This window comes from Papilio polytes, unplaced genomic scaffold (assembly GCF_000836215.1).
Source record: "Papilio polytes unplaced genomic scaffold, Ppol_1.0 DF824303.1, whole genome shotgun sequence".
Lineage (NCBI taxonomy): Eukaryota > Metazoa > Arthropoda > Insecta > Lepidoptera > Papilionidae > Papilio > Papilio polytes.
This window is the reverse complement of record NW_013524901.1, coordinates 1,804,600-1,832,061: the sequence shown is the minus strand read 5'-3', so window position 1 is coordinate 1,832,061 and position 27,462 is coordinate 1,804,600. Positions and strand designations below refer to the sequence as shown.

General features: G+C 32.3%; 3 protein-coding genes across 9 annotated transcripts in view; 1 reads left to right on the top strand and 2 right to left on the bottom strand.

Moving 5' to 3' along the window:
- LOC106101725 (cystinosin homolog) overlaps nucleotides 1–20,807 on the bottom strand; it is a 36,521-nt gene extending 15,714 nt beyond the window's left edge. For 2 of the 5 annotated variants that reach the window (XM_013281063.1, XM_013281049.1), the window contains exon 1: nucleotides 12,934–13,085. The gene's annotated coding sequence lies outside the window, so the exon portion shown is untranslated. Of the gene's footprint in view, nucleotides 1–12,933; nucleotides 13,086–18,962; nucleotides 19,027–20,631 lie in introns of those variants that run through there. The other 3 variants (XM_013281069.1, XM_013281078.1, XM_013281056.1) reach the window with 2 other exon arrangements.
- Nucleotides 20,808–21,183: 376 nt separating this feature from the next.
- LOC106100841 (cryptochrome-1) lies at nucleotides 21,184–22,882 on the bottom strand. The gene is made up of 2 exons (XM_013279904.1): nucleotides 22,694–22,882; nucleotides 21,184–22,604 (listed from the first exon to the last, which is right to left on the bottom strand). The coding sequence occupies exons 1-2, from the start codon at nucleotides 22,784–22,786 to the stop codon at nucleotides 21,189–21,191; spliced, it is 1,509 nt and encodes a 502-aa protein (XP_013135358.1). The 5' UTR covers nucleotides 22,787–22,882; the 3' UTR covers nucleotides 21,184–21,188.
- Nucleotides 22,883–23,147: 265 nt separating this feature from the next.
- On the top strand, nucleotides 23,148–27,397 carry LOC106100877 (spermatogenesis-associated protein 6). 3 transcript variants are annotated; one of them, XM_013279950.1, is made up of 7 exons: nucleotides 23,148–23,329; nucleotides 23,411–23,594; nucleotides 24,196–24,365; nucleotides 24,698–24,861; nucleotides 25,245–25,355; nucleotides 25,790–25,939; nucleotides 26,601–27,397. In XM_013279950.1, the coding sequence occupies exons 1-7, from the start codon at nucleotides 23,285–23,287 to the stop codon at nucleotides 26,815–26,817; spliced, it is 1,041 nt and encodes a 346-aa protein (XP_013135404.1). In that variant the 5' UTR covers nucleotides 23,148–23,284; the 3' UTR covers nucleotides 26,818–27,397. The 3 variants fall into 3 exon arrangements, with proteins under 3 accessions (XP_013135404.1, XP_013135398.1, XP_013135412.1); XM_013279944.1 differs by having other exon boundaries at nucleotides 25,772–25,939; XM_013279958.1 differs by lacking the exon at nucleotides 25,790–25,939.
- The last annotated feature ends 65 nt before the right edge of the window (nucleotides 27,398–27,462 follow it).

Genomic DNA, 27,462 nt, shown 5'->3' with positions numbered 1-27,462 from the left:
CCCAGAGGCATGGAGTATGCAGAAAGCATTCCCCTTCGGAAAAAAAAAAAAAAAAGTTCTTAAAATCCTAAGTGAAACATTGATACGAAAATTTCCATTTTAACCAATTAAAGAAATGCATTATTCATTAAACAGCAAAAACATACGCAAATTTAATCAACCTGCCCTACTTAAAAACATTATTATAACACATATTAAAAAATAGGATCACGGTTAAATTACATTCAAGCATCGTCTAGTGAAGAACCAGTTTCTCTCATAACTGAGTATAATTGATCATGATAGAACAAAACGAGTCACGGATGCTCAACGACACACTTACAATACGTACAAAAACTAGCAGAATCTGTATCAGTAATGTGCAGTACAATACGCAATTTGAAATATACCTTATGCTGTTACAATAAGGTTGAAGGTATGAAAAGTAGAACCTGTCATTACCTTAATGAGGTGATCAGACAACGCAAGACGTTTAAACCTACTTTTCGCTAGATTATGAGACATATTAGACAAGATTGAAAAAATATATTCCTTTTCTGAACTCTTTATATGAAAACTGGAGTTATCCTACAAGACAAAAAGTCTAACACGAAAACTATCGACTGTGGAAGAAACACACCTTAACAAAATAGCTTTCAAGGACACAGTAGTGAATGTTTATTAAAACTTTTCATCGTGAATGTGCTGATGTAAAGTAGCCGAAAGTATTCAGGCCGCGTTTTTATTATGCTTATAGAATTTAAAATTAGGTTTCAAGTACAACCAGGAATCATAACGAAACTTGTTTACATATACAACAATCTTAAACTGCTAGTACAAATATATTATATTTAAGATTTCAAATCACACTTAAAGTACAATCATATAATAGTTATTCTAAAACAAAATAACCGAGCGAAACATATGTATCTGTTAATCCAAGATCAAGGCCAGGCGTGATTTTATGCAGGCCATCTACATTCCTTTCAGAAGTTTGACCGTGTGCCAAAAAAAATCGACTATCAATAAATGTAAACATTAAGTCATAACTAAAAAATATACAATGTTGCAATAGAGATGATAGATGCTGAAGGGGAAGCTGAGACTGAACGCTATACGACTACCTTCCACCATAATAGAAGAAAGATAGAAGGGAAGAGATGGGAAGCCCAAGAATATCAAATGCATAACAGATAAAGGAGAAACTCGCGTTGTCATATCAGGTTAAGAGGATGACATAAAAGAGGAAGGAGTGGTTAATTGATTCAACAAGAACGTACACAGTACTGAAGTTCAAGATAGCAATAAAGTTACTAGTAGTATACGAAATATGTTATCAAATCGAAGCATTGCTACAGTGGGTAGTTTATAAACATCATTAAACAATAGCGGTGTTCGATGTGATACTAATTTTCGACAATAACTGCCTCCATGACTCAAACTAGCAGCGGGACATTTTCGAATTATAAATAACATATTGAATATCAAAACACCTGTATCTATACAATTGAATATATTGTTTTTATAATGATGTGGGTATAACGAGACAATGATGAAAAAATTCCCAAGTAGCCCAAGTAACAGTAAGAAAGGCTTCCAAAAATATTATCACAACTCTCATTCTCTCCGAATAAACATAATTGTATAAATTTTTTAGCAGTTAAAATTCGTACGAAAACAGTAAACACCCATACAGTATAAATAGTTGACATTTCCGTAAAGATAATATTAAAGATCAATATTTTAACAAGTTTCACAATATCTTTCGAAACAACCTAAGTTTTATACAATAAATAAATGTTATTATATCGAAAACCTTGACATAGTAAAGTAATACAAATGGCTTTTACTCAGTTTATCAGTCATTTGTTGCCTCATAGAAAGAAATTACAAAAACATTGCACTCAACTATTTCAGTACGTGCCTGCATGAATCCATTGAACAAAGCAATATTTTCAGACAATTTCTATGTTGTAAGATATTTTTATCGCTGTATTGTATCCTGAAGGCAATGTTTAGAACAATTCAATTATCCGCAGTTTATTATCAGTGTAACTAATAACCGCCGCTAATCATCTAAAACGGCGTAAAAAATGTTTCCAACTTGTAGTTAGACCAACAGTAGCTATGTGAACATTTAACAATAAACTAACGATTTTATTACATTTAACACCAAAGTAACTTAGCCGTTATTATTTAAGTACGTTAAGATAGGACTGTAGGTGATCCAACTTCAATAAATACAACAAACATTTATAGCACAATCTACACATGTATACTAACAGTCATTTGTTAGACGACAGCGATATTAATCCAAGTATTAATCACATAATTAAATTCACTTTCATCTTACTACAATGTGCAACAAAATTACAAATTAATCGCGTGCCCGACGCTAAAACACATCACTATCAAGTTAAGTATACATTGGATTGCACGAGACCGTTCTTTACATCTTAATTAATACAAACTTGCGTGATACTGAGATATTAAGAGACATAATCACATATATGTAAATCAAACATGCAAACGTTGTTATAATAAACCAATAAAATGTATAAAACGTTGCGTGGTGTCGAGATCTATCCACAGAATCAAACATCAAACAGGTAAACTTAGTAATTTATTAACAAGTTTTGGTATTTCGAAAGGACACAGTCATCTCTAAACTTTAATAGACACATATTCTAAATCCTCGTCTCTTTTCGTAAGTAAATTGTCAATACATTACAAGTGTTTTTTTATAATTAAAAAACTGACGCTTCCATAAACAAACGGCATAAATACTACACATTTGACCTCCTTTCACGCACTGCAACGTGCAAAGTATAAGCTTGCGTTAACAAGTCGCTAAATGTTCGCGGCATCTTGACACGGTCAGGCTCAATGAAAGCGGCCGAGCTTTCGCGACATCACACTCAATATGTGACGTTATGAATTACTAATATGCTCTTTAGAGACGTAAATTACTCCAGAGTTCTTACTTTTCTAAGATATTATAGTATACTAGCTTTCGCACGCGACTCCGTTCGCGCGGAATAAGAAAAAACAGAAGTAGCCTATGTGTTCTTCCAGACTATCCTCTACATCTATGCCAAATTTTATCGAGATCACTTCAGCCGTTTAGGCTACAAACTCTAAGAAACATCCATCCATTTAAACTTACGCATTTAAAATATTAGTAAGAAGTAAGATTTTCTAAAGAATTCGACACTGTCAAATTCATCACCCTAAACAAAAAAAATCTTTGATTGACAAATCAATTTATCTTAAAATTTTATCCGACTTCTCGCTATTTGTGTTCATAATTTATCTGCATGACATTTTAATTGGTGCAGTTAAACGTATGAACAACGAAACTATTGATAAACAATAACCTACAGATATACGAATCGTATTAAAAAAACATCAAATTTAGATAACGTTTGTATAAAGAATAATTAAAATGGTCAATCATATAAACAAAAGAAGTTGTGTTTCCAACACGAGGCAAATGCGTCGTGTCAGTCTGCTGAGGCACGAGACCACTGAACCGAACCAATTAAGAGTGATGTGTGAATGATCTACCTTAAATAATAAAACAATTTTTATAATCGCTTAGTGATAGAATAATAACTGTTCAGAAATATCGACTAAAAAATTTTACTTCGACGTAAAAAAAATATCAAATTGTAATAGAATCGACGCTTAATACTTGATTTCACGTCCTATAATAATGTATAGAACTTTTATAAATCCAGACTGATTAACATCTTCCTTAGCGTATTATTTAATGCTTAGTAAAACACACTAACATGGCAATTTAAAACTAAAGTACAGTCACGGACAAAAGTCAACAGCGTAAAAGTAACAATTTTCGGTTACAAAAATAGGTTAAAAGTCTATTCCTTTAGTATAATGGTGCAGTTCAATAGGTTAATTTTTAAGTAAGTTAAATACTTTTACTTCAAAGGCTATTCAATGCACGCACAACTACGTCGTTTTTTCTTCAATTCTAATGCAAATGTAAGATACAAACGCTAAACGATGCAAATCTATGATAATTTACTCAAACGAATACGACTCGATTTCCGTTTTTTTTTTTATGTTACACTTCTGCATTGCTATAGATTAACAACAAATGTTTTGATAATAAAAATCAGCATAACAAAAGAAAATTATAACAACAATGCTACTGAAAAGTATTTTGTACCGGTACACAATTTAAGACACATTTGAAGTTTTCATTCCATGGAAGATCTCACTAATATTATAAATGCAAAAGTTTGGATGGATCTACCTCCTAAAACGGCTAAACGAATCTAGATGGAATTTAGCAAAAATATAGAATATAGTCTAGAAGAACATATTATTTTAAAGGGGGCAAGTGAGATACAGGAACACCAAGGTAATTAACGACGCACAGAGACATCCGCAACACCAGAAGCACTACAGAATAGACTAATCACACGCTTTTTCTATTTTTTTTTGCGGAACGAAGTCTCATGCAAACCTAGTATATCATAAAACTAATATAAACAAATGTAAACTAAATATATTTTAGAGGAAAGGTCAAAAAATACTCTCCATCTAAGTTTGAGATGTCAGCGCTTTTTGTTTCTTTGACGTATAAATAAATTAAAATCAATATTTATCATTTTATAAAATGACGCATGATTTCTAGTGTTTATATGACAAAGAAGTTAATCACACAAGGTTTAGTGATGAAATAGAAAAATATCCTTACGTTGACAATGACCTTAGAAGAAAATGACATTTAGGTTCAGTGGTCTTGTTTGCAGATATCGAATACATAAATATTTGCTTGAATTCTATATACATTAATGGAGGTCAATAGGGTTTTATAATAAACTGTTTATCGGTTTGTGTCAATTGAAAATGACGACTACTAAAGTTTCATTGACGGAATATTTAATCTTATCTTATAATACTAAACTATCAGCTAAGTGATAGCGTACCATCGAAAACAAATTTAAAAACATCTTTGATTTCTATCCATTTTTAGCCAACAAGTTTTTTTTTATAAAGGAGCAAACGAGGACATTCGCAACACTAAAGTTAGTGCAGATGCATTGCCGACCTTTGAGAAAAAGAACGACTTGCTTTTTGAAGGACCCTAAGTTGTTGAATGTTGGAGAACAAAGTCACAAATCTTTTGTTATAATTATAAATCGAGAATCGAATCCACGATCTCAAGATCGGTTTTCTGCTCCACCAACGATAAGACTATTATCACCTCAATATCAGCTCAGGCGCTCACTCGATACGACAAACGTGGTAAACCTTTTATAGCATGAAAGTTATTCCCATGAATATACTATGTACAAGCACTCAGTAGGTATTGTTCTATCTATAAAAAAAACATTATAAACAAGGTTCATCGATATAAGCATTGCAAAACTTTTTTTTTTTAATTCAAGACGAAATAAAAGACAGTGGTAATCTTACTAATATTATAAAACTAATATTATAAATGCGAAAGTTTAGATGGATGGATGGATGTTAGCGTTTGTAGCCTAAACGGCTGAACGGATCTCCATGAAATTTGGCACAGATTTAGACCATAGGCTGGAAGAACTCGTAGGCTACTTTTTATCCCGGGAATAGTTACGGTTCCCGTGGGATTCATTAATTTAGTTTTTTAATGTTTACTCGATCATTCTGCAACGGTTCAACATATCTTATTGAAATTTGGCACAGATATAAAACAAAGTCTGGAGTACACATTGGATAAGCTTCATCCCCGAGAAATGTCCGGTTCCCGAGGGATACGTAGCTTCTTGTAATTTATATAGTTTGCATGTTTTCGAATACCACGCGGACGAAGTCGCAGGCAACAGCTCGTGATTTATATTTAAATTGACTTATCTTTAATTATCTGTAATCATGGATGATTAGATTTTAGATTACTGTTTGCATCAATATCAAAAGGAGCCGCATAACTGATTAATATTATAGAAAACTCAGTTTTGTTTCATTAATTTAACAGGCAGATCTTAAAATTAAAGATAAGAGAAATTCAATTTCTGTAGTTGAGTTTCTAATACTACCTATCAATCAAAGAAATCAAATAAATTAAAAAAAGTATATTACAAAACTTTATTTCACACTGAACCAAGTTTATTTTTGGCCTGTAAGACGATCTGAAGTCAACGTACTCGAAACCTTAGCTAGCAAATCTTAAATAGCATGTATCGGTTACAATGTAGGGGCCGTTCTATTACGTTGTACTTTGTACACATTTGTGCGCGACTGTACATATGCCGTACCGGCTAGCTTTCGAAGCAAATTAGTAAAGTGAGATCAAGCCTTATTATATGTTGTATAAAATTCTCAGAAACTTTAAAGGTACAAATAATTATTTTGGAATTTTTATATACTCGTTATGTCGCTTGGACTTGCCGAAATTACAAAGGTTGTCGAACTAAAAAGTAAAAACCTGTTTTTCGTTCATAATTATACCAGTAATGGTGTTTTGACGAACATGACTGGTTTCGAGGGTTATTATGGTACATAACATTTTTTGCCACTTGAGATTTTTTTGTCACGAGTATTAAATTAAAACTCTATAGATATGCGTGTGGTTTTTGATCTGTTATACAAAAAAGCAACTGCAGTAAAAATCTATTAAAACGACACTATATGTATCGAATATAAAGATGCCATACCTTGTCGATATAACATAAACGATTTCCCTAAACACTAATCTCAGTAATATTATAAATGTGACAGTGTAGATGGATGGATGGATGTTTGTTAGAGTTTGTAGCCTAAACTGCTGAACGGATCTCCATGAAATTAGGTATAGATGTAGAGGATAGCCTGGAAAAACACATAGATTACTCACTTTTGTTTTTATTAATTCCACGCGGACGGAGTCACGGGCGAAAGCTAGTATTACAGACTATCGGAACTAAGAATTATCAACTATTTAGCAATCATTATCACATGAGAACAGATAACATTTTTAAGAGAAAATCCGCTTTCACGCCGCAATGACGTGCAATTTACAAGCTTTTACATCCACTGGACTTACTATATTTGTTACTGACAGTTAAATACTATACACAAGTATATTGAAATAAATAATAGTTGTTTATTAAATAGACATTTCTAATTTTTTCAATCAGCTTTTTGGAAATCAATTTTGACTGTGTTTAGAAAAATCTGAATTTATTAAGGAATATTCCGTCCATAATCTTGCTATCTCAGTAACATTATAAATGCGAATTCAGATGGATGGATGGATGTTTGTTACGAGTTTGTAGCCTAAACTCCTGAACAGATCTCGATGAAATGTAGCATAAATGTGAGGATAGTCTAGCAAAATACATAGACTCCTTCATTTTTTAAGCTGCGATGTCGGAGTCGCGTGTGAAAGCTAGTGTTAAATAAATAACATATAATATAGAAGTACATACAATGTAAGAAGACTGCAATCAATTTTAGCTCAATGCTATCCGAAACTTGTGGGCGGGATCGTAAAATTGGGTTGTAAATTCTAGTCGCAAATGTTTGCGAATGACAATTTAAATCGTTTGTACTAGGTAACGCAACAGTAGCGTATTTCCGTATATTACAATGTAGCAGATTTACGATATAGGTAGTTCATACAGCACTAATAATGCTAAATATAACAAACTAGCTTTAGACATCGACTTCTTCCGCGTGGACAAAAACAAAAGTAAGTAGCTTATGTGTTCTTCAAGACTATCCTCTACATCTATACTAAATTTCATCGAAATTCGTGCAGCCATTTGGGCTACAAACTCTTACAAACATCCATCCATCTAAACTTTCGCATTTATAACATTAGTATGAAGTATGATTATGTATCTTTTATTTTAATTTATATTTTAGGTTTATTCACTTTCAAGAAGCATGAGCAATAAACTGATTACGGTCAGCTACTTCGTAATCTAGACTAGACTAAAGACTAGACCAATTTAATATCAACTACAATATTACCGGACGTATCTGATTATGGAATGAATACCTAACTATTCAAACTCGAATTGCTTTTATGTGACTGACCGACACATAGTTTAAAGTTAACATGTAGGAGGCCGAATAAGATACGAAATTAGTATATTAGAGGAAGTTTGAGAATAACCCCAGTTGTTGATAAATTAAGGAGTAAAAGGTTAGCATAGTAAAGACATGTTATGAGGAGAGATGAATCGCATGTAACAAGAAGGACGTTAGTTACGAGTGTGGATGTACCCCACACCGGTAGAGGTGAACCTAAAAAGAGATGGATGATTGCGTGAAAGTTGACATGATCAAGAAGGGAGTGATCACTGAGATGACGGATAGAGTTATTTGGAGGATGAAAACTCTATAAAAACTGTAAGGGAAATGACGTAGAGGCCGAATTCTAGTCTATTTCCATTTCTCACTATCTTTCTAATGATGGATCCCTATGATATTTGATGAAACAAAATACTCATAATAAATACCGATGTCAGAATAGATAAAGATATAGCAAAGTTTGAGATTACTTCAAAGGATTAACAGACAAACTGAAGAGCACTTGATTATCGACAATACGCGGTCGAATAGTCTTCACTTCAAAACAAAATAAAACATCAACATAATATCAGTTGTTACGCAATAATTTATGATAATAAATAGAAAATAAGACAACTTTATTGAAATAAATGAAAAACTAATATATACCTGTTATCGGAAGAAAAATGACGAAAATAATTAAATAAAATAAATTTTACCACTCATAACTTTTAGTATTTTATTAGTGTTAATGCTTTTTTATGATGATTTCTACGTCGGGAAGACTGGGAACCGTCCCAGTCTGCGGCCAATGTTCGGGACGAATTCAAGATGACCTTGGGATACAATAAGCCGGTTCCTCGCTGATTAATAAATATTCGGCCCACTTAGGTACTAAATGGACGTCTGAGAACTAACCTATAAATATCTCCACACACGATAATAATACTATTTAATTACACTTCATAAAATATACAGGAACTGTGACTAACCCACACATTAGATCTACATTTATTAAGAATTAAATTGAGGAAGAGTTAAATTATTTTATTCGCTACTACGCTTAGATATCCAAGCTCAAATAGAAACAAAACAATTGTTAAAATTCTAATGTTCAATTGAACAGAAACCATCACAAAAGTAGATAGTAGCCACAATACATAAAAGTTAATATTACATTTCTGGAACCTGTTAAAAAATCCAAGTAGTGTATATTTTATTACAACACTACAAAGAAGTAAAACCAATAATTCCATCAGATATATTCAGTGAGCAGCAACCATCTGTTTGGCCTCATTAAACAACAAATGCCCAATTAAAACAATAATCGAAATGTTATTGATGTGATTAAAACGATTAGTACAGCACAGTTTTTACATTAGCGTAGATTAGATTGAACTGAATTGAGCATCGAATTGTGGTGCAATTTGGTGCTCAAAAAAAAATAGACAAAGAACATTGGGGCTCTTTTTTTATAACATAATGTGGTAAACGAGCAAGCGGCCACCTGAATCCGCTAAAATGGCGAAGCGACCGCTGCCTATAGACATCCGCGATCGCAGATGCATTGCCTACCCTTATCCGACGGAGGAGACGCACATAAAGAGGATATTGCCCCTTCTTATGCATCTCCTCCACCGTCAAATCCACTTCCCCTTCCCATCCTCTCCTTATAAGAAAAGGGTGGTAAATATAAAGGGAGTTAACTTAGGCCTCCGGCAACACACTCATCGGAAGAAACACGGAATTGCTTCCATTTCACGCCTGTGTTCTGTGTGGTCGTGGTATTACACCGGGCGTGCCGGCCCATTCGTGCTAAAATGTTAAAGCGGGCACTACCACTGTAGATGCTCTGTCTGCTGAACTAATAGTAACTACGAGGGTTAGGGCCTTCTCTTATCTGTACTAACATTATAAAGAGAAAGAATTTGTATTTGGATTTTTGTATGTATTGAAATAACTCAAAAACTACTGGCAATTGACCGATTTCAAAAATTCTTCCACCATTAAAATGCTACGTTATCACTGAGCAACATAGTCTACATTTTACTATTTTTAATTTCACGAAGACGAGGTCAAGAGCAACAGCTAGCTATAACATGTAATCAAAAGTAAGTAGCTACTTACTACGTTAACGAAATTGACTTAATTAAAGAGCAACAGATTCTATTATCGTCTGGTAAATTTGCTCATTGGAGTAAATCTACCGATTACCAAGGTGAAGGTGAAGTACACAAAAAAAAACCACTAAACCCATCAAACCTCTAAGCTATTAACAAGCAACAATGTACCAAACACGTAGTAAATGGTCTAACATTCCGCGACCTAACAAAAGAACCAAAACAAGCATTGCGTGGAGTTGTTATACAACAATAGGCAAGGCGAATACGAATCTACGTAACTAGAGGAATTATATTTACTACTAGCTGTTGCTTGCGACTTCATCCGCCTTTACTAATATCGTAGCTTTTTAATGGTGTAAGAATATTTAAAAACGGTCCCCTAGTTTTTACGTGAATCAAATACATAGAAAAATAAAAATCTTTATTTATAATATTAGTATTAATATAGATAGTACGTATATTTAACATGCAATTATAAAGAAATCATCAAATACATTTTTTTTGGTAAATACACTAATTAGGAACGTACAAAATCGTATAAAGATAACCTGCTCACTATAAATATTTATAATTTAATATTAAAAACAAGTCGGTTTACTTTTTAACCGGTTGGGGAAAACCCAAACCGATATTAATAATTGCAAACCTACAGGCAAAAGTGCATAGCGGGCAAAACTGCAAAATCATTGTCGTCATCAGTACTAGTGACGTCACCACACTACACATACGTCATTTCTAAATACTGAAAATTACATACTCATGTGTAATTAATCATTATCCAAAGAAAAGTTACTCATATTGGAATTTGTATGCCATTTTAATTTAATGACTTATTACAAGTTTACAAGTTTTTGTTATTATACCTAAATGCTTATTATAAAGGTACTTTAGGTTTTAAATTTCAAATTAAGATTTCAGCAATTATGTGCCACCATTTCATGCGTAAACTGCGGTTTGTTTAAATTAATCACGCTGGAAGTCCCATTGAATTCATCCCGTTAAATGATTTTTGTACATATGTTAAGGGGACATCATTATCAGAGGCACTACAGCCGCGGCTAGACCCGGTCCTATATTTTTAAGCCAGACATGCACACAAAAACAAGTCATTTACATAGAACTAGCAGAAAAATTTTACTCTCTAAATTTTCCTCGAAACAAAAACAAAACAAAAGATGAGACTATTTTTGAGATTTGAAACTTCTGATAGTAAATCCAAATCATTTTACTTTTGAAGAGTTAAAAGACATTGTATTCGACAAAAGTTGGCTAAATATTGTATTCAAATCAGACAATGTTTGATTATTACATTAAGATAGTTTGCAAAGAGCAGCTTCTGTACGATTAATACAAGTCATGGCGCAGATGAATGACCGGCGAAGCACGCGCTTCAAAGGACAACAGGATATTTTACAATCTTATGTTAATATTTTGAAAATTCATTATTTTTTTAATATCCTATACTATAATTGAAAAACAACGACGGATCTCAACATTACAGTAAATTTCAAAGTCGTCGAATTAAAATTTATCGTCGAACATTGACAAATTATTTGATTCGCCGTTTGACAGCGTTTTAAAATAATTGAAAAACAAATACACTTTGTTTAGATTTTAAGCCCATATGTGCAAAAAAAAGAAAATTAAATAAAAACAGAGCCGTCTTTATTTTACGACGCCAAAGGTTTTAGTAATATATCTTTTCATCATCATCATCAACTTGCCCTTATCCCTTATGTAGGGTCGGCACAGTATGTGCTGCTCTTCCATACATCTCTATCAGCTGTCATATCTGAATCCACTCCTTTCTTAAGCATATCCTCTTTCACACAATCCATCCATACTTTCTTTGGTCTTCCTCTTCCTTTGTAACCATCCACATTCATTCTTAACACTTTCAGGTTTATGTCCCCATCGTCTCGTCATAAATAGTATATCTTTATAATTATTCTAATATATCTTTTATGGTTTCTTTAAATTAGAAACCATCTTTTAACGGAACAGTGTATGAGAGTATAATTATTGCAATTACGGTCCTCTATGGTAAATGAAAGCTGTATTCTTGACGGACCGTCACTTAACTGCCGACAGAGTCGATAATTGGAGTACAGAAATGCCTAAGTGTTACTTGATACGAGAAACACTGCTTAAGATGACTTTATAATTTTAAAACAGTTCATGGTGGATTTTAAAAGAATTATGACAAATACGAAATTAACTACTAATTTGGTGAGAATTAAATATAAATTCTACCTCAAATAACACCAATTTTGGCCGCAAGTGTAACAGAGACTGTCACCTAAGTAACACTATACCTTAAATCAAAGTTGCAACTCAAGTTGTGGTGTGGTAAAATCAACACTCATAATCTATTTTTAATTAAAACGAAATTTTTACACTTATTAATACTTTTTTTTGCCAATAAAATACTTTTCGTTAGTGTTCTCTCACAATAAATTTTATTGTACTCTCATTATTCTACAATAATTTTTTTTTTTGGTTATTTTTTTACAATAAAAAATGAAATAACCATTATATGTTTTAACTACCAATTCTTAATCAAGTTTTGAAATAAAAAATAATAACCGGAACAACTCTCAAGTGCACATTTTTACGACATTCATAGATTTTTTAACAACAGATTAAACTTAGTTAGTTTAATCTGTTGTTTAGTTTATGGGTGCAGTTTTCGCCAACAAACTGCTTTGGCAGTTTGGCGAAATTTTATATTTTTGTATTAAAATTAAGCTACATATCAATAAATAAAAAAAAAATTAATACCAACATTATAAAACTTTACAATTAAAGAAAAAAAACTTACTGAAGAATAAAATATTATATGTCTGGAAATGCACAACACGAGTACACTTTAAAAAAATATTTAAAAAAAGAAACGATCGAAAGTTTATAAGTTCAAATTGCGGCACATGCGTTCACGGAGACTGCTCCTCACGGAATGATAACAGACGGCCTAGAGTCGGTGTTGTTATACCAAAGCGTCATTACACACTACGGGTACGATACGACACCGACCCGATATGACCAAGAACCACGAAGTCTATCATGACACGACATTAATCAATAGTGATATAAAATATTTATGTGCATTTATTTAGATAGATTTTGACTCAGACGAAGTAAGTACGAGGTAAATTATATAAAATATTATTTTTTTAACATTGCCCCAAGAGTTTAGAATAGTACGCTATGTAAGGACATCGTAATGAAAGACATCAAAATAAGTAAATCAGATATACTTAATTCTTTTTTTTTTCTTTATTTAAAAGGTCTCAATATCAAAAACATGGAAAGTACATACGACAAAGCAATGTCAAATACTATAATTGTAAACTCGTACCAGAAATATAAAAGGGAAAATAATAAAAAGGCTACTCACTCTAGTATTGTTATAAATGTATGACAACCATTTTTTATAATTAGTGGAATTTCCTTTATCGATTAAATTGTTTTAAAATCAGATTCCCTTTTTAACGTTTAAAAAATTTAGTAGAGCGTTTTAAAAAATAGTCAAACACTCCAGTGGTATGAACTTTAAATTACATGAAAAAGAGTACCAAATACTTTACGTATTAAAAATATACATGAATGCGCCGTGGTCTTAGTGTGTAAAGAGCTCAAACCAATCTCACCTCCAACTACTGGTTGGCTGGCCTAACGGCAATAACTATGAAATGCGACCGTCGAATCAATGATAGATACATTTTAGTCAACATAATTTAATTATAAATTATTGCAGGTATTTACAAATAACAGACCTTTTTGGAGTATAGTTTTACTAAAGTAGATCGTCCCAACATGTTTCGTAGTTTTTTTTTTAAATTAATTTCTTTAATTCCTGCTGCTGTAGTTTTTGCAGCAACCTTGTTGCCTTTGTAGTTACATCTTTTTTTTTATTCTTTACCTTATTTTTTACTTTTGTCGAAGTACTTTTTTGGTAGGTTGTTAATTATGACTACCGTTACCATAAACAGTTTAACAATTTCTTAAAGTACTTAGTATCATTATTTTTTTATTCCCAGGAATATTATTTAATGATATTAAGACGATATTTTTTCTTAAATTACAAACTAGTGCTAATTAAATAACATACATTAGACGTAAAACTAAAAATTCATAAAAAAACATACCAGTTAAGTAGACCGTTAACTTCGAGACTTGGTGCAGTAATTTAATGATAATTATTATTAAAAACCGCACAACTGTACATAATATTAAATCGCAAGATATAATACGATGTACCGTACAAAAAAATTTAAACGTTTATACGATAAGATGTTATTGAATCCATTTTTAGATTTAGATTTGTCAATGACAATATTATCTTAAAATGATACAGACATGAATGACTAGCTATTGCTCGCGACTTCGTACCCGTGAAATTAAAAACTAACATAGAAAACAGCCTTTGTTACTGACAGATAAAGTACCTTTCTAATAGTGAATGAATGGCTTATAACTATTGAGTTATGTCAAATAGAAAAAATGAAAAGACAATTTATTTATTTCAAAAAAATATACATATAACAATCTGCACTATCCTATCAGACATCATTTTTTACTTCTTTAATCACTTTCCGAAAATACCAATACCCTCACACTATCGTCGGCCAGGCCCGTGTCGTGAGGATTTTATACTGTACAAGTACAAGGTAGTTACCATACTCTACAAATAAAAATACAAATCTTTCCTCCCTATAATATTAGTATGAAGTATCGTCTAAACTAATCCTGGGAACTTAATATAGGACAAAATATATCTATTCATAGAAAAAGATAAAAATTATTTCACATGTAAGTCGTTGCCAAGAAAATTCTTGGTTAAATTCATTATTATTACGAAATGATCCTAATGTGGTTTTATAAATTCAAATGTGTTAAACAAACATACATGTATATACCTATTGTAGATATATAGGCCCGTCACCTATTTTAACATTTAACCCGTGTAGGTTTCGGACGTGTTAACTTTGGATGCGGTAAGCAGATAACCTAAAAACTTACAAATTATAATCTGCCGACCTTCATATTTTTACAGATACAATTACATTATCGTGTTTGAACTCGTGCGTAAGATAATAATTATGAATTAATTCGACCATTAATTGTTATCAAAAAATGCTAAAAACTGTAAAAATACAACTATGAACAAAATGATAAAACCATTTTTTGCATAATGAGAAGTCAGAGGGGGAGAGGAGAAAATGAATGTTTTTTTTTATTCTAAATCTTACAAAGTTATAAAAAAAGTTTTTTTCATCGGTATTACATTTTTACAAAGAAAGTTAACTTACATATGACAATTCGCGTGTCGCAACGGGTTTTAATTGAACTTTACTATGTATCATTAGTTGGCTGCCTTCAATATAATTAAAATGTCAGCTTAAGGTAGACCAGTCAAAATGTTCAGTAGATTGAAAAGCAATGAGTATAAGAGAAACCTGATTACAAGATTTTTTTTATATATCATTAAGGTGGCAAAAGAACAAGCGAACACCTGAATCCACAAAAACAACGAAGCGACCGCTGCTCATAGACGTCCGCAATTGCAGATGCGTTACCTACCCCTAATCGAAGGAGAAGACGCACAAAAAGAGGATATGTCCCCTTCCTATGCGTCTCCTCCGCAGTCAAATCCACTTTCCCTTCCCATCCTTTCCATATAAAAAAGGGTGATAAGAGAAAGCGACTTTAATTGGGCCTCCGCCACCACACTCATCAGGCGAAACGCGGAGTTGCTCCCTTTTCACGCCTGTAAGAGTTTTTTAATTCATTTGTAACATAAGGTATAGAGCACCCATAAACGTGCATGCATACATGTATGAATGCACAAGAGAGAGCTGTGCAGTCAGATGGAAGACCGTTCAAGCTTTTATACAAGCTTTAGTCCGACCGATACAAGCTTTTATACAAAGATCGTTGTTGTAAAAGCAATAAGTAGATTAGACTAGACAAACAAGGCATGGGTGACCTTAGCGAAAGCGATCCTGTTGCGCCTGACACAATGGTCAGGAGGGAACGGAGGGGTTTAGTGAGGTATGCCCCCCAATATGGGGGGAGAGTCCCACATAACTCTCGAGTCTGACCCGAAGCACGGAGTATCCGTAAAGCATTGCCCTTCGGCAAAAAAAGGCATGGGTGACCTTCGTAGTCACAAAACGCGGTATTGCATTAGGGTCATTGTACATTTGTAAGGACGCGAATATTGCCTATTCTGATTTTACGAAGGTCAATTAAAAGTCACATACGTCCAGATTAATCTCTTGAAGACTTTGACATAAAAACATATCTTGTCTTGCTAATTACATTAATAATGGTTAGTTGATGAAAAATGACGTCAGATTGCCTCTTACTTCAGAAGCAATGACTTGCGTTTTTACATTGCATAAAATTGCGCAAGTTCTATTTCAAATTTACAAACGTTTGTATTAAACTTGTAACGAACTAAAAAGGAAACATTTATGTACAGTTCCTTTTTAAATAAATCTAAGTGGTATGAAGGAAAACGATTTGCCCGTATTATGTACAAAAATGCAATACAACAAACTACGGCACTGAATTTAATATTTATGATAAAAAAAATTTTAACATCGATTGCAATTTTTAAATCCGCGATATAAATAACTTTTATCGTGTAATTTTTATCAGGAAATGTAGGTTAAATAAATTTGTAGATAATCTTGGTTTTCTTCTGTCAAAACGTAACATCGTTTCATTTTCTCATTTTTTTTCTAAATCAGATATACAATGGGTATTTTAGCGGTGGAAACTCAGAAAGATCTCTGTCACCATTATAAATTAATAATAATAAAAAAAATAATCATTACAACTTTTTCAAGAAAGGTTTTTTTGCATTTCTGTAGTGGGAAATTTGAAAGTGTTTTACTCGAACAAAAGGGTAAAGGGGAATCAAATAAACTGATTAAGCTTGAAATAAAAATAATTGCTAGAGTGGGTAAATATAAAACACATTATGAACTCGACGCAAAGTAACTAATTAACCTAGGTCCTACAAAGTCGGTGCCGCCACCGGAAAATAGACCCTACCCGTTTAATAATATCTCAAGAAAGTTTAAACAATTTAAATAAAAATATTTAGGCATATGATGTACCTAAATATAGGTTGAGATAACTGTTTGGTATTACCCAATCTGGTTTTACCCACCAATAAAAAAAGCATCTGGATATAAGTTCCAGACAGTTCTCTGTTTTTCTTTTACCAAAAGAAGAATGTATTGTCATCATGTGTTATTATTAAAAAGGCTATTTATTAAAAAGACCCGACTAACTAAATGAATAGATGAACATAATAAAAAAAATCGAAAAACTATTTGGAAATGCAATGTCAGTGAGGTTTTAACTGTTTTATTTTTTTACATTCTTTTTTTAGAATTATAAATCTCACGCCCCCTGTAGGTGTTTTGTGCCGATATAATATACCCTATAACACTTCGGAGAAGAAGACAAATCGAATGACACCTGGTTCATTAAAATCGGCTCGGTAGTTTAAGCTGTAAGCCGTTACATGCATAAAATAAACTTACAAGTGCGCGACAAACATGTTACTCAGCCGGGTGAAATCGCCGAGGACAGCGGAGCATATTCAGCTTTTCATCAAACATGTTTAGATCAACGAAACAGTTTCGAAAATACTAAATAGGTCACTGATATGAACCTAGGCGGCTGTTTTAAAATAAATCAGACACGTGCCGCGGTGTCGTCATCGCGTCTAGAAAAAAATGTATAAAGTTGCATCATCATTTTACGTACGCCTAGGTTACGCTTCACGCCGGTATTCCATGTCGAAACTAAAAAAAACATCAAATAAAAATTTTAGATTTTATTATAAACTAGCTGTTCCCGTGCGACTTCATCCGCATGAAATTATGAAAATTTAGTTTTATTATTTACTAGCTGTTCCCTTGCGACTTCATTCGCATAAAATTATGATTTTTTTTTATTGTTTACATGTGTCAAATTATCAATTGCAAATGTCAAAATGACATGACATGATGACAAACCATTACTACCTTGCTTCCTTGATGTTGGCAACAACTTATGGTCTCTGTCTCCTATTAGGGTTTTAATCCAAAATATTTACCCCTTAAGTTTAATGGCGTTAAAATATATAGCCTAAAGCGTGACGCAAGTGTAGGGCTTTTTATTAAAAAAATAATTATTCAAAAATATGCTGTAATTGCTGACATAAGCACAGATAATTTCGAAACCCCGTATTAGATCAAATAATAAGATTCACACCATTTAAAAAACAAGTATAAGCAAAATACTTTGAACTAGCGACTGCTCGCGACTTCGTCCGCACGGAATTACAGAAAATTCTAGTGCCTAATAAATATACTCAGTAATAATGAATCATGTCTACTGACAGTATCGTAGTTTTTTAGTTTATCGCTACAAACAGACATTAAATCATTTCCTCTCATACTATACATAATACGTTACAAAATCTACGTTAACCGTGAGACTTGGAGACAAATAATTTGAGCAGAAAAAACTAAGCGAAACGGAAGTGACTTGTCATTATCATTGATAGTATGTTTATTTATTTTACTTAATGGAAAAATACAGAACTGGGTCAATGTAAATAAATTTGATATATGGTTGATGGAAAAATACTTTATTTTTTTTTTAAACCTTATACTTGAGCTAGTTACCAATAAAAGAAGACATCAGATATTAAAAAAGTATCTTATGGAAAGGTAGATAATAAACATTTTACAGGGATGGACTCATTATTTTGAACAAATTAAAGACATGAAAACTACTATTAGCAATTAAATACACATTCTATGATGGATTATACAAACTTACCTACTCAACCAAACATTGTATGTAAAATTTTCAGTTTTCTTTCATCTATCCGGCCTCATTGTACCTAGAATGAAAATCATTGTTAAGTACACTTACTTGATGGTCAACATAAAGGATATTGTAACACATTAAAAAAAAATTAAAACTAAAAATCTATAGACATTTCCATCAAAAAATCTACATATAGGAAATAAATCTAATGAGTTATTACTGTTGTTAAATAAGTCAGTTTTTTCTAAACATCACCTCTGTTATTTGTTTAATCTTTGACTACTAGGTACAAAACTATTCAATGCACCAATTATATGAGGGACATTTGAATGTGACCTATGCAGATTGCAACATGCGGTCAGGATGTGTCTGACAATCAATTCCCTATCACCTAATTCAGACCTTCTAAAGAAGGAAGTCATTTGACAGAACACTATTACCCCATCATGATAAGTGTTAGAGAGTGGGGCGACAATTGGACAATTGCAGTTTTAGGTACTTATGACTTGGAGAGCTTGCACTTAGCTAGTTCAGGTCCATACTTGTTCTGAGGTAACTTTTTATAAAACATGAGACAATAATCTATCCTTATTTTAGATTACAATTAGTAATTAAGTGTAATATATAATAGCAATAGTAACATTATTGGTAGAAGTAAATTGAAAGAATTTTCTAATGAGATTTAGTGGGAATGGGAGGCAAATTTGACTTGGAAAGGAAAAAAATGTTTTAATAATATTTTAACATGTCTGTGACAACTGTAGACAAAAAAAAATATGTCAATTGTTGCTTGTACATCACCATGTGGCATGTTTAGGTATTTTTCACCATTCTTATATAAAAATATTTTACCATCAGAGATATTTTAAAGCATACATTTCTTTACTACCCCAAAATTATAAATCATATTTGATGTCATTTCTAGAATGGTCATATATAAATATCTTGTTATATCTATAGATAAGAGTGCAATAATATCCAGTTAATGAGAACTATGAAATCACAGCATTATCTTTACACACAATCTTTATCAGATATGATTTTCTTTTTACTATAGATATTAGTAATGGTTATATGTAATAGTCCACTGATTTTATAAACATGAGGTAGATTCTATAGACAAAAAATTGCAATTTTAATCCATATTGTTATAGAGTATAAAAACAGCACTTCAAGAAGCATAGTATGTAGTCATGACTGGTAGTTAGCCTGTACTGTAAATGGTAAGGTTTTGAGCGTAAAATAATATGATAATCAAACAATACACTTCTGGTGGCAGAATGTAGGTAAAATGAAAAATCAGAGTACTAAAATAACTTGAACTTATGTTGAATTGTGAGCTACTAAATAAAATTTCATTAATTCATTAATCAGGTATGCGAAAGCCATGGAATCACTTAAAATAAACTAATAAACTTTTTTTAAATCAATCATTTACTACTATGATTATTAATGAGATACTATAGCGTAGTAAAATGAACTCATTTTTAACAATGAAAAGGTCATAAGTCAGTTGTATTTTTTTTTTCATGTAACCTATTTAACCGAGTAACATTATGGACAAGTAAAGAAATAGGACCGATGTATAGCATATATTGATTTTATCTATTAATGCAACATCCGATTAAAGTAGAATTTCGATAACAAAACAAATCGAAAGGCAACGGAATGCACTTACTTGAAGATATTTTTCCTAATTGCACTATACGGTTATATTTTCACATACCACGGCCATGACACATTGATAAGGATTTTCTTTTTAAACATTTTAGTAATTTCAGCACGCTAGAACTTCCCCAAACAGTTTAATCAAAAATTTAATTTTAAAATGACGCCCTTTTTGGCTTCATTGACATTCAACGATATTTGACATTGACAAAAAATTCTGTCACTCTCATCAATTGACAAACACAACAGATAACAAATGTAGTCAATTTAATATTAGAATAGATTTAAGTTTAAAACTTAATACTGTTTCTATTCCTCCAAAAGTTTTTATTTGTATTATATAGAGAAAATTAAAATCTTGATGTACCACTCTAGTTCCATTCAAAACAAATTTTTTTTTTTTAAATAATAGGTAATAAAAGGGGATTCAGATTCATAATCAGTATAAGAAAACAGTTTAACATTGATCAGATTTAATTTTAACTTTAAATATTTATTTAATTATATTACTTAATCTCAGTTAAAAGATGGCAAATAAAAAATAACTAATAAAAACAACACATTATATCAAGATCTTGGCCTCTTCATAGCTTTTCTTTCTTTATTAACCTTGTATGCTTGTGACATTTTTTGAATATTGTCTTTGTGAATTTTATCATGCTCAACTATTCTTTTAGGATATCCCACGCCTATAATACAACCAGCAGTCGTTTGAACAGATTTTGGTGCCTTCCATGGTTCATAAATGTATTCTGATGGATATTTCTTTAATTCTGGGACATATTTTCTTATATAATTGCCATCTTTATCAGTCTTCTTCCCAAATGCAATAGGACTGTATACTCTGAAATATTTGTAGAAAAAAGCTGATGCAGATAGCCACATCCAGTTGCCAGCATTTAATGACCAATCATAATCTAAAAGATAATTTTCAAACACTTTAGCCCCTTCCTCCCATGAAATCCATAAATCACCTCTTGTTAAAAAACAAGCAACCATATGTCTAGCTAAATGGTGTATCCAACCTTCTTGTTTTAATTGACGCATAATAGCATCAACAAATGGATATCCTGTCATACCATCTGCCCATGCTTTTAAGTGTTCAGGGTTCTGTCCCCAAGGAATTTGAGTACAAATTTTATTTCCCACCATTTTGTCAAAATTCTCAGTCCCCGCACCTGCGGTGTAATAGAATTCTCGCCACATCAATTGTCCAAGAAGTGAGACCGGTGGCATTGTGTGAGGTCTACCATTTTCTACTTGTTTTAATCTATGATAAAATAGTTTTGCTGAAAGACAACCATGACTAATATAAGGACTCAAAACTGTTGTGCTAGGTTCTATACTATTTGGTGAAGAGTTAGGTTTTTCAAATTTACAAACCCAGTCTTTCCTCAACATGTACATATCAAGTCTTTTTAATGCTTCAGTTTCACCACCTGGGTACTTGCATTCAGATAAATTAGATGCATCAATACCAATTTCATCCAGTGATGGGACATCAAAATCATTACTGTTAAAATCTGATGGTTTACAACAATCTGATATTTGTTTATTGTTTTGAATTATTTCTTTAACTTGTATATCCTGTACTAATGAAAGATACTTTTGATATGTCATTGGTACACTTCCATTATTCTTTTTTAAAACAGCATTAAAATCATATACCGTATGTTGAACGCGTTTAACAATAAATATATCCAATTCTTCAGCAATTTTTTCGATAGCTTCATCTTGTTCTACTATTTCTGGATCGATGTCTACTTGTGAAGTTAAAAATTTAACTTGCCATTGTTTAAGCAAGTTTGGAAGACAATCAATTGCTTTACCTTTAAAAACATATAAGCGCGTGTTTAATTTCCGTAAGTTGTGGTCTAAATCTTGTAAACTTTGTAAGAGGAAACGTAATCTGTTCATTTGGGAATTTATTTTTTCAGTATTCAAAAAGTATATCGGTCTGAGAATATGTTTGCGATTTTCAGCCTGAAATTAATGAAAAACATGGTGAATAGACATGTGATTCGATTTGTTTAGTTAAAACAGTTACTATCTTTAGTCTTTAGGTAACTTACTTCGTTGATTGCATTTCTAAATGCAAGGTTATCATGGAGACGTAAATCTAAACGAAACCAATGAACAACTGATGGGACCTTAGATGTGGACATTATAATTAAGTAGAATTATTTTGTTTTATTATTTTTATAATATTTACTCAAAATCTTTTTAAAAGCTTTAGATTTCCAAAATTAGCGCGAAATTGCGCGAAATAATGCTGTCTTTTTGACAATGTCAAATTAACGTTGAAAGATGATATTTATGTTTTAGTTCGCGTGCAAATATGCTGTGTTTTGTAATTTTTAATTATTTATTTACACTAAACTTATTTATTTATACTGTGAGACAAAGAAGCAAAAAAAAAAAAAACCTTGAAATTAAGTCTAAGTTTTTGTTGACTTTGTTTCTCAGAAATCGATTATTTATAATCTGCTGTTTGTTTTAAACGACAGCAACCAGTTACCATAACAACGCTATGTCACAACATTGGAGTAAAACTTAAACTTTATTGAAAATCTTTTAGTTTTTGAGGTGCCATAAATTCATGTAATAAAAGTTGTTTAGTAAATATGTTTAAGGATGATCAAATTTCATAGTAATAATATAATATGCCAAAAGTTATAGAGTTAACAATTCAAGTCGATGTACAAAAGGTAAGAGAAAGTTGCAAAATTTCAATACTATATTGATTTATACATTTTAGTAGGTGGTAATAATGTTGGACTTGTTTCTAGGTATCATGTCCAGGTGTATGGTTATGCCAGTCCGGTCGAGTGTCATTAATCGTGTTTGCACTCGGCACAAGCTATCAGACATGTATGCTGCCGCCTGTCTTCCCGCTCATGTTCAAAGATGTCTTCTATTTCCAGAAGCGATTTCGGGAGACTTGTGCTCTCAACAATATTTGCTGTTTATTAAGTAAGTGTCATCTATCGAACACCAATCAATAATATTTGCAACTGCAACATTATTAAGGCAATTTTTGTTTTTTATTTCGTTCATTCACTTACTTCCTGTATGTGGTTAAGAAAAATACATTCCTCCATTGTGATCTAACCAAGACAATTTATTTAATGAAATTAGACCTTTTGACAAACAAGAACAGTGTTGCAAGTTATCAATGCATTAACAAATGATCCTTCAAGCCGGACTTAACTATTTGTAGCCCTTGTTTTATTTAGTTGTTAATTAAATATTTATAACTAGCTTTCGCCCGTGACTCCGTCCGCCTGGAATTAAAAAAAAAACAAATATGCCTATCTGTTCTTCCAGACTATCCTCTACATCCATACCAAATTTCATCAAAATCCATTCAGCCGTTTAGGCTACGAAGTCTAACAAACATCCATCCATCCATCCATCTATCCATCCATCCATCCATCCATCTAAACTTTCGCATTTATAATATTAATATTAGTATGATTAGTATGATGTGCCTAACTTCAGCAACAGCAGACATGTATGATCTTTCTCCTACATGTTCTGAGTATTATTTTGTACTATATTGTACATTTTTCAGAAAATGAAACAATATATTGTGAGTTGGTGCAATGGGCTGATAGCTGTGATTCAGACAAATGTATGCTGTTAGCGCAATACTTGGGCGCTCTTAATGACATCTTGTTCCCGCCCAACACTTGTTCCACTGATGGAGTTGATCTCCTCATGCGAAGAACAAAAGGCTTTCCTGTAAATATGGATTATTTTATATTACAAAAGATTAAATGTAGTGTCTATTTCCAAAGTTTTGAATTACATCTGCAATCAATGGCATCCACAGCTGATGATGTAGGGTGGTCTAGGGTGGACAATTACCATCAAAATGGGCCCCCTTTCTGTCGTCCATCCCCCTAGCAATTGCTTATTTATACTTTTATTAAAAAAACACACTAAACTATTTTGAACTTTGTTCAATTCAATTTTAATAATTTCATTATTATAATGATGATACTGCATATGAAATAAATTGTAACTATTAACAAGCATGCGGCAATAATTTGAATAATTATCTTTGTTTTCAGGGAATCTTATCACCTAAGATAGAGATATCTACCAAAGTTCGTATTGATGAAATATTAAACCAGAAGAATAAAGTGACAAGTGGGCCAGTATGTAACTGTGAGACAGTGCCTGATTCAGACGGTTCTAGACAGAAACCTGTCTGTCATTCTCCATTGTACCATAGGTATGTAGACACTAGACATAGACATTTACTTCTATACTAATGTTAGGTATTTTTTTACATAATTCATACTACTATTATAAATGTGAAAGTGTAGATGGATGGATGTTTGCTAGAGTGTGTAGCCTAAACTATTGAACATATTTTAATGAAATTTGGCATAGATGTAGAGTTCGAGAAGAACACACAGAATACTCAATTTTTTTTAATTCCATGCGGACGGAGTCGCAGGCGAAAGCTAGTTAGTTATAAGTAAAGATTATCTTATGAATTTTTCTGTATATAGCCGATGTTTTTTGTCTACCCATAAAGGTGGGTAGTTTAAAAAAGTAGCAAAATGCATGTTAGGGTCATTTGTATTTGTATATTATTTTTGTCCATTTTAGGGCCAGGTGCTATGGAAGAGGTCCATTCACAAACGTCAGATCGCGGTCTCGGTCAATAGAGACGAAATCTTGCGCCAGTTTTCAACCGAAAGAATCGGGCTATGTATCAAAGTAAGATTATTTTACACAGACATTTCATATGCTTTGTTAAATGCTTTAATGTTTGTAACACTATATAAATTATTCTTTCTCCCTATTAAGAGCGTGACACCTCTGACTAAACTATCGTACAACTGCTTAGTCTCGCTTTGTTTCCTAAGAGTCTCCATGAATGTGCGCACACTACTCGATTTTTAGTTGTGCAACTAAACAGTTGAATTGGCTGCGAAACAATCGGAAATTCAAACAAACAACAATTATTCTATAATCGAAACTGTGTCCCCGCTTTAAATATCAGGTATTTGAAAAAATAGTGAAATTTCAAACTACCCACATTTTATAAAATTAGGAAATTGAAGCGAAATAAGATGAAATCTAGTTCTAGTTATTTATACAAACTAGAATTAAAAAGTTACGAAACTTTTAAGCATCTACCTCCCGGATAGGAGGTTCCGGGGGCACTCGCGGTCCCCGCGGCGCTCCCCGGGCCGCGCGCGCCGCCCCTACCACGTCTACAACGTGGAGGCGAGCGCCACGCCCTGGCAGCCCGCCTCGCCCGCCAATGATGATAATAAAGATGAATATGATGATATCGAGTATGTCATAGTTGTGGGTAGTTCCATATATGTTCGACATGAGACAAATCATCAGTACTATAAAATGCATAATAAAAACAGTGGTATACGAAGTCTATAGTCAGTACACAATCTTGTCGCAGCTTTGTTTAAGTATGTGAAGTTTAGTGTAAAAAGAATTAAATAAATAGATGAATATAGTATGGTAGTAGTTTTGTGTTGGTTTTGAAATGTCATTTGTAGTCAAGTTGCTAGCGTATGTAACGTAATCGGTTCGCTGCCTACCCTTAGTTAGTGATTAGGCCATAGCCAACTACGCTGGCCCACTACGGGTTGACTTCATATTAGTTTTTTAATTTTTTCTCCGATATGTGCAGGTATTTTTTTTCTCCACCGTAGGAATATGTAAAATTCGTAGGTAAATAGAAAATCACATGCTTGGCGCAATTCCAATCCAGGACCACTAAATTACAAATCAAGTTAAGCACTTGAGCCACCGACACTCTAGTAGATCTGTATATTACGTGTAAAATTCATATTTTCACAGATTCCGTAGCTTTAAATTATTTAACATAGACAATAAACCATTACCAGGATCTATGTTTTAATTCCTTAATTTCAGATTAAAATATTAGCAATTTTTTTTTATTTTCTGTACTTTTTTCACGATTTTTCCAACCAGTTCAAGAACCAGTGATCACAATCTGAAGCTCGAGCCGGTGAATGCGTTGTTACCCGAAGAGGAGCGCATTCAGCGCCTGCTGGTGGAGAGCCGCTACATCGAGGAGCCGCGCGGCGCGCGCGCCCGCCCGCACCGCCCGCTGCCCCGCCAGCCCTGCGTCTGCGACATCTGCCTCAGGTACCACCAGCTGTTCCACTCCGACTCCGGTGATAGTTGATTCACAAATAATTTATTATTTCTAAGTAATATAAGATGAAATATAGATTTTTCAAAAAAAAAAATTTTTTTTGTTATATTTTTTGTTGTATTATTTAGAAAAATAATGTTGTTTATTATTAAATGAAAAGATGAATTGCAATATAACGGTGTGAAAATACCTACTAAGTGAAGTTTGAAAAAAAACAAGATGAATTTTTTTTTTCCAAAAAATTATACATTTTTTTACAATTTACTTTGTAATTTGTCTCCAACTTGTTGGGAAATAAGCAATATGAATATTACTCGGGTAATAAAAATCATATGCAATAGACAAGGAATAATTATACAAATTGAATAAAAATAAATTAAGTATCGAAATATAGAGTACTTGTAGATACATGAAAACTATGTAGCTAAATGCACACACATTTTTGGGTGTTTTTGCAGAAATTATCAAACTATAATAAAATTGCAAGCTTATGTTATTTTAAAATGTGCAGAATTTAACAGTAAATCTAAACCACAAAATAATTGCGAAACTATTAAATCGAGATTTATAAGAAAGTATTTAAAGAAAAAATATTAAAAAAAAATTATCAGCCATTCCATATTAGTTAAAATATTGTAAGTAAATATGGAATTATAATATATTTATTGAAATAAA

Excerpts from the sequence above, each read along its gene's own strand:
- LOC106100877 (XM_013279944.1), top strand. The coding sequence starts at position 23,285 with ATGCCAAAAGTTATAGAGTTAACAATTCAAGTCGATGTACAAAAG. Across the intron at positions 23,595-24,195 it reads CAATATTTGCTGTTTATTAA|AAAATGAAACAATATATTGT; the intron begins GTAAGTGTCATC and ends TACATTTTTCAG. Across the intron at positions 24,366-24,697 it reads GAAGAACAAAAGGCTTTCCT|GGAATCTTATCACCTAAGAT; the intron begins GTAAATATGGAT and ends CTTTGTTTTCAG.
- LOC106100841 (XM_013279904.1), bottom strand. The coding sequence starts at position 22,786 with ATGTCCACATCTAAGGTCCCATCAGTTGTTCATTGGTTTCGTTTAGAT. Across the intron at positions 22,605-22,693 it reads TTAGAAATGCAATCAACGAA|GCTGAAAATCGCAAACATAT; the intron begins GTAAGTTACCTA and ends CATTAATTTCAG.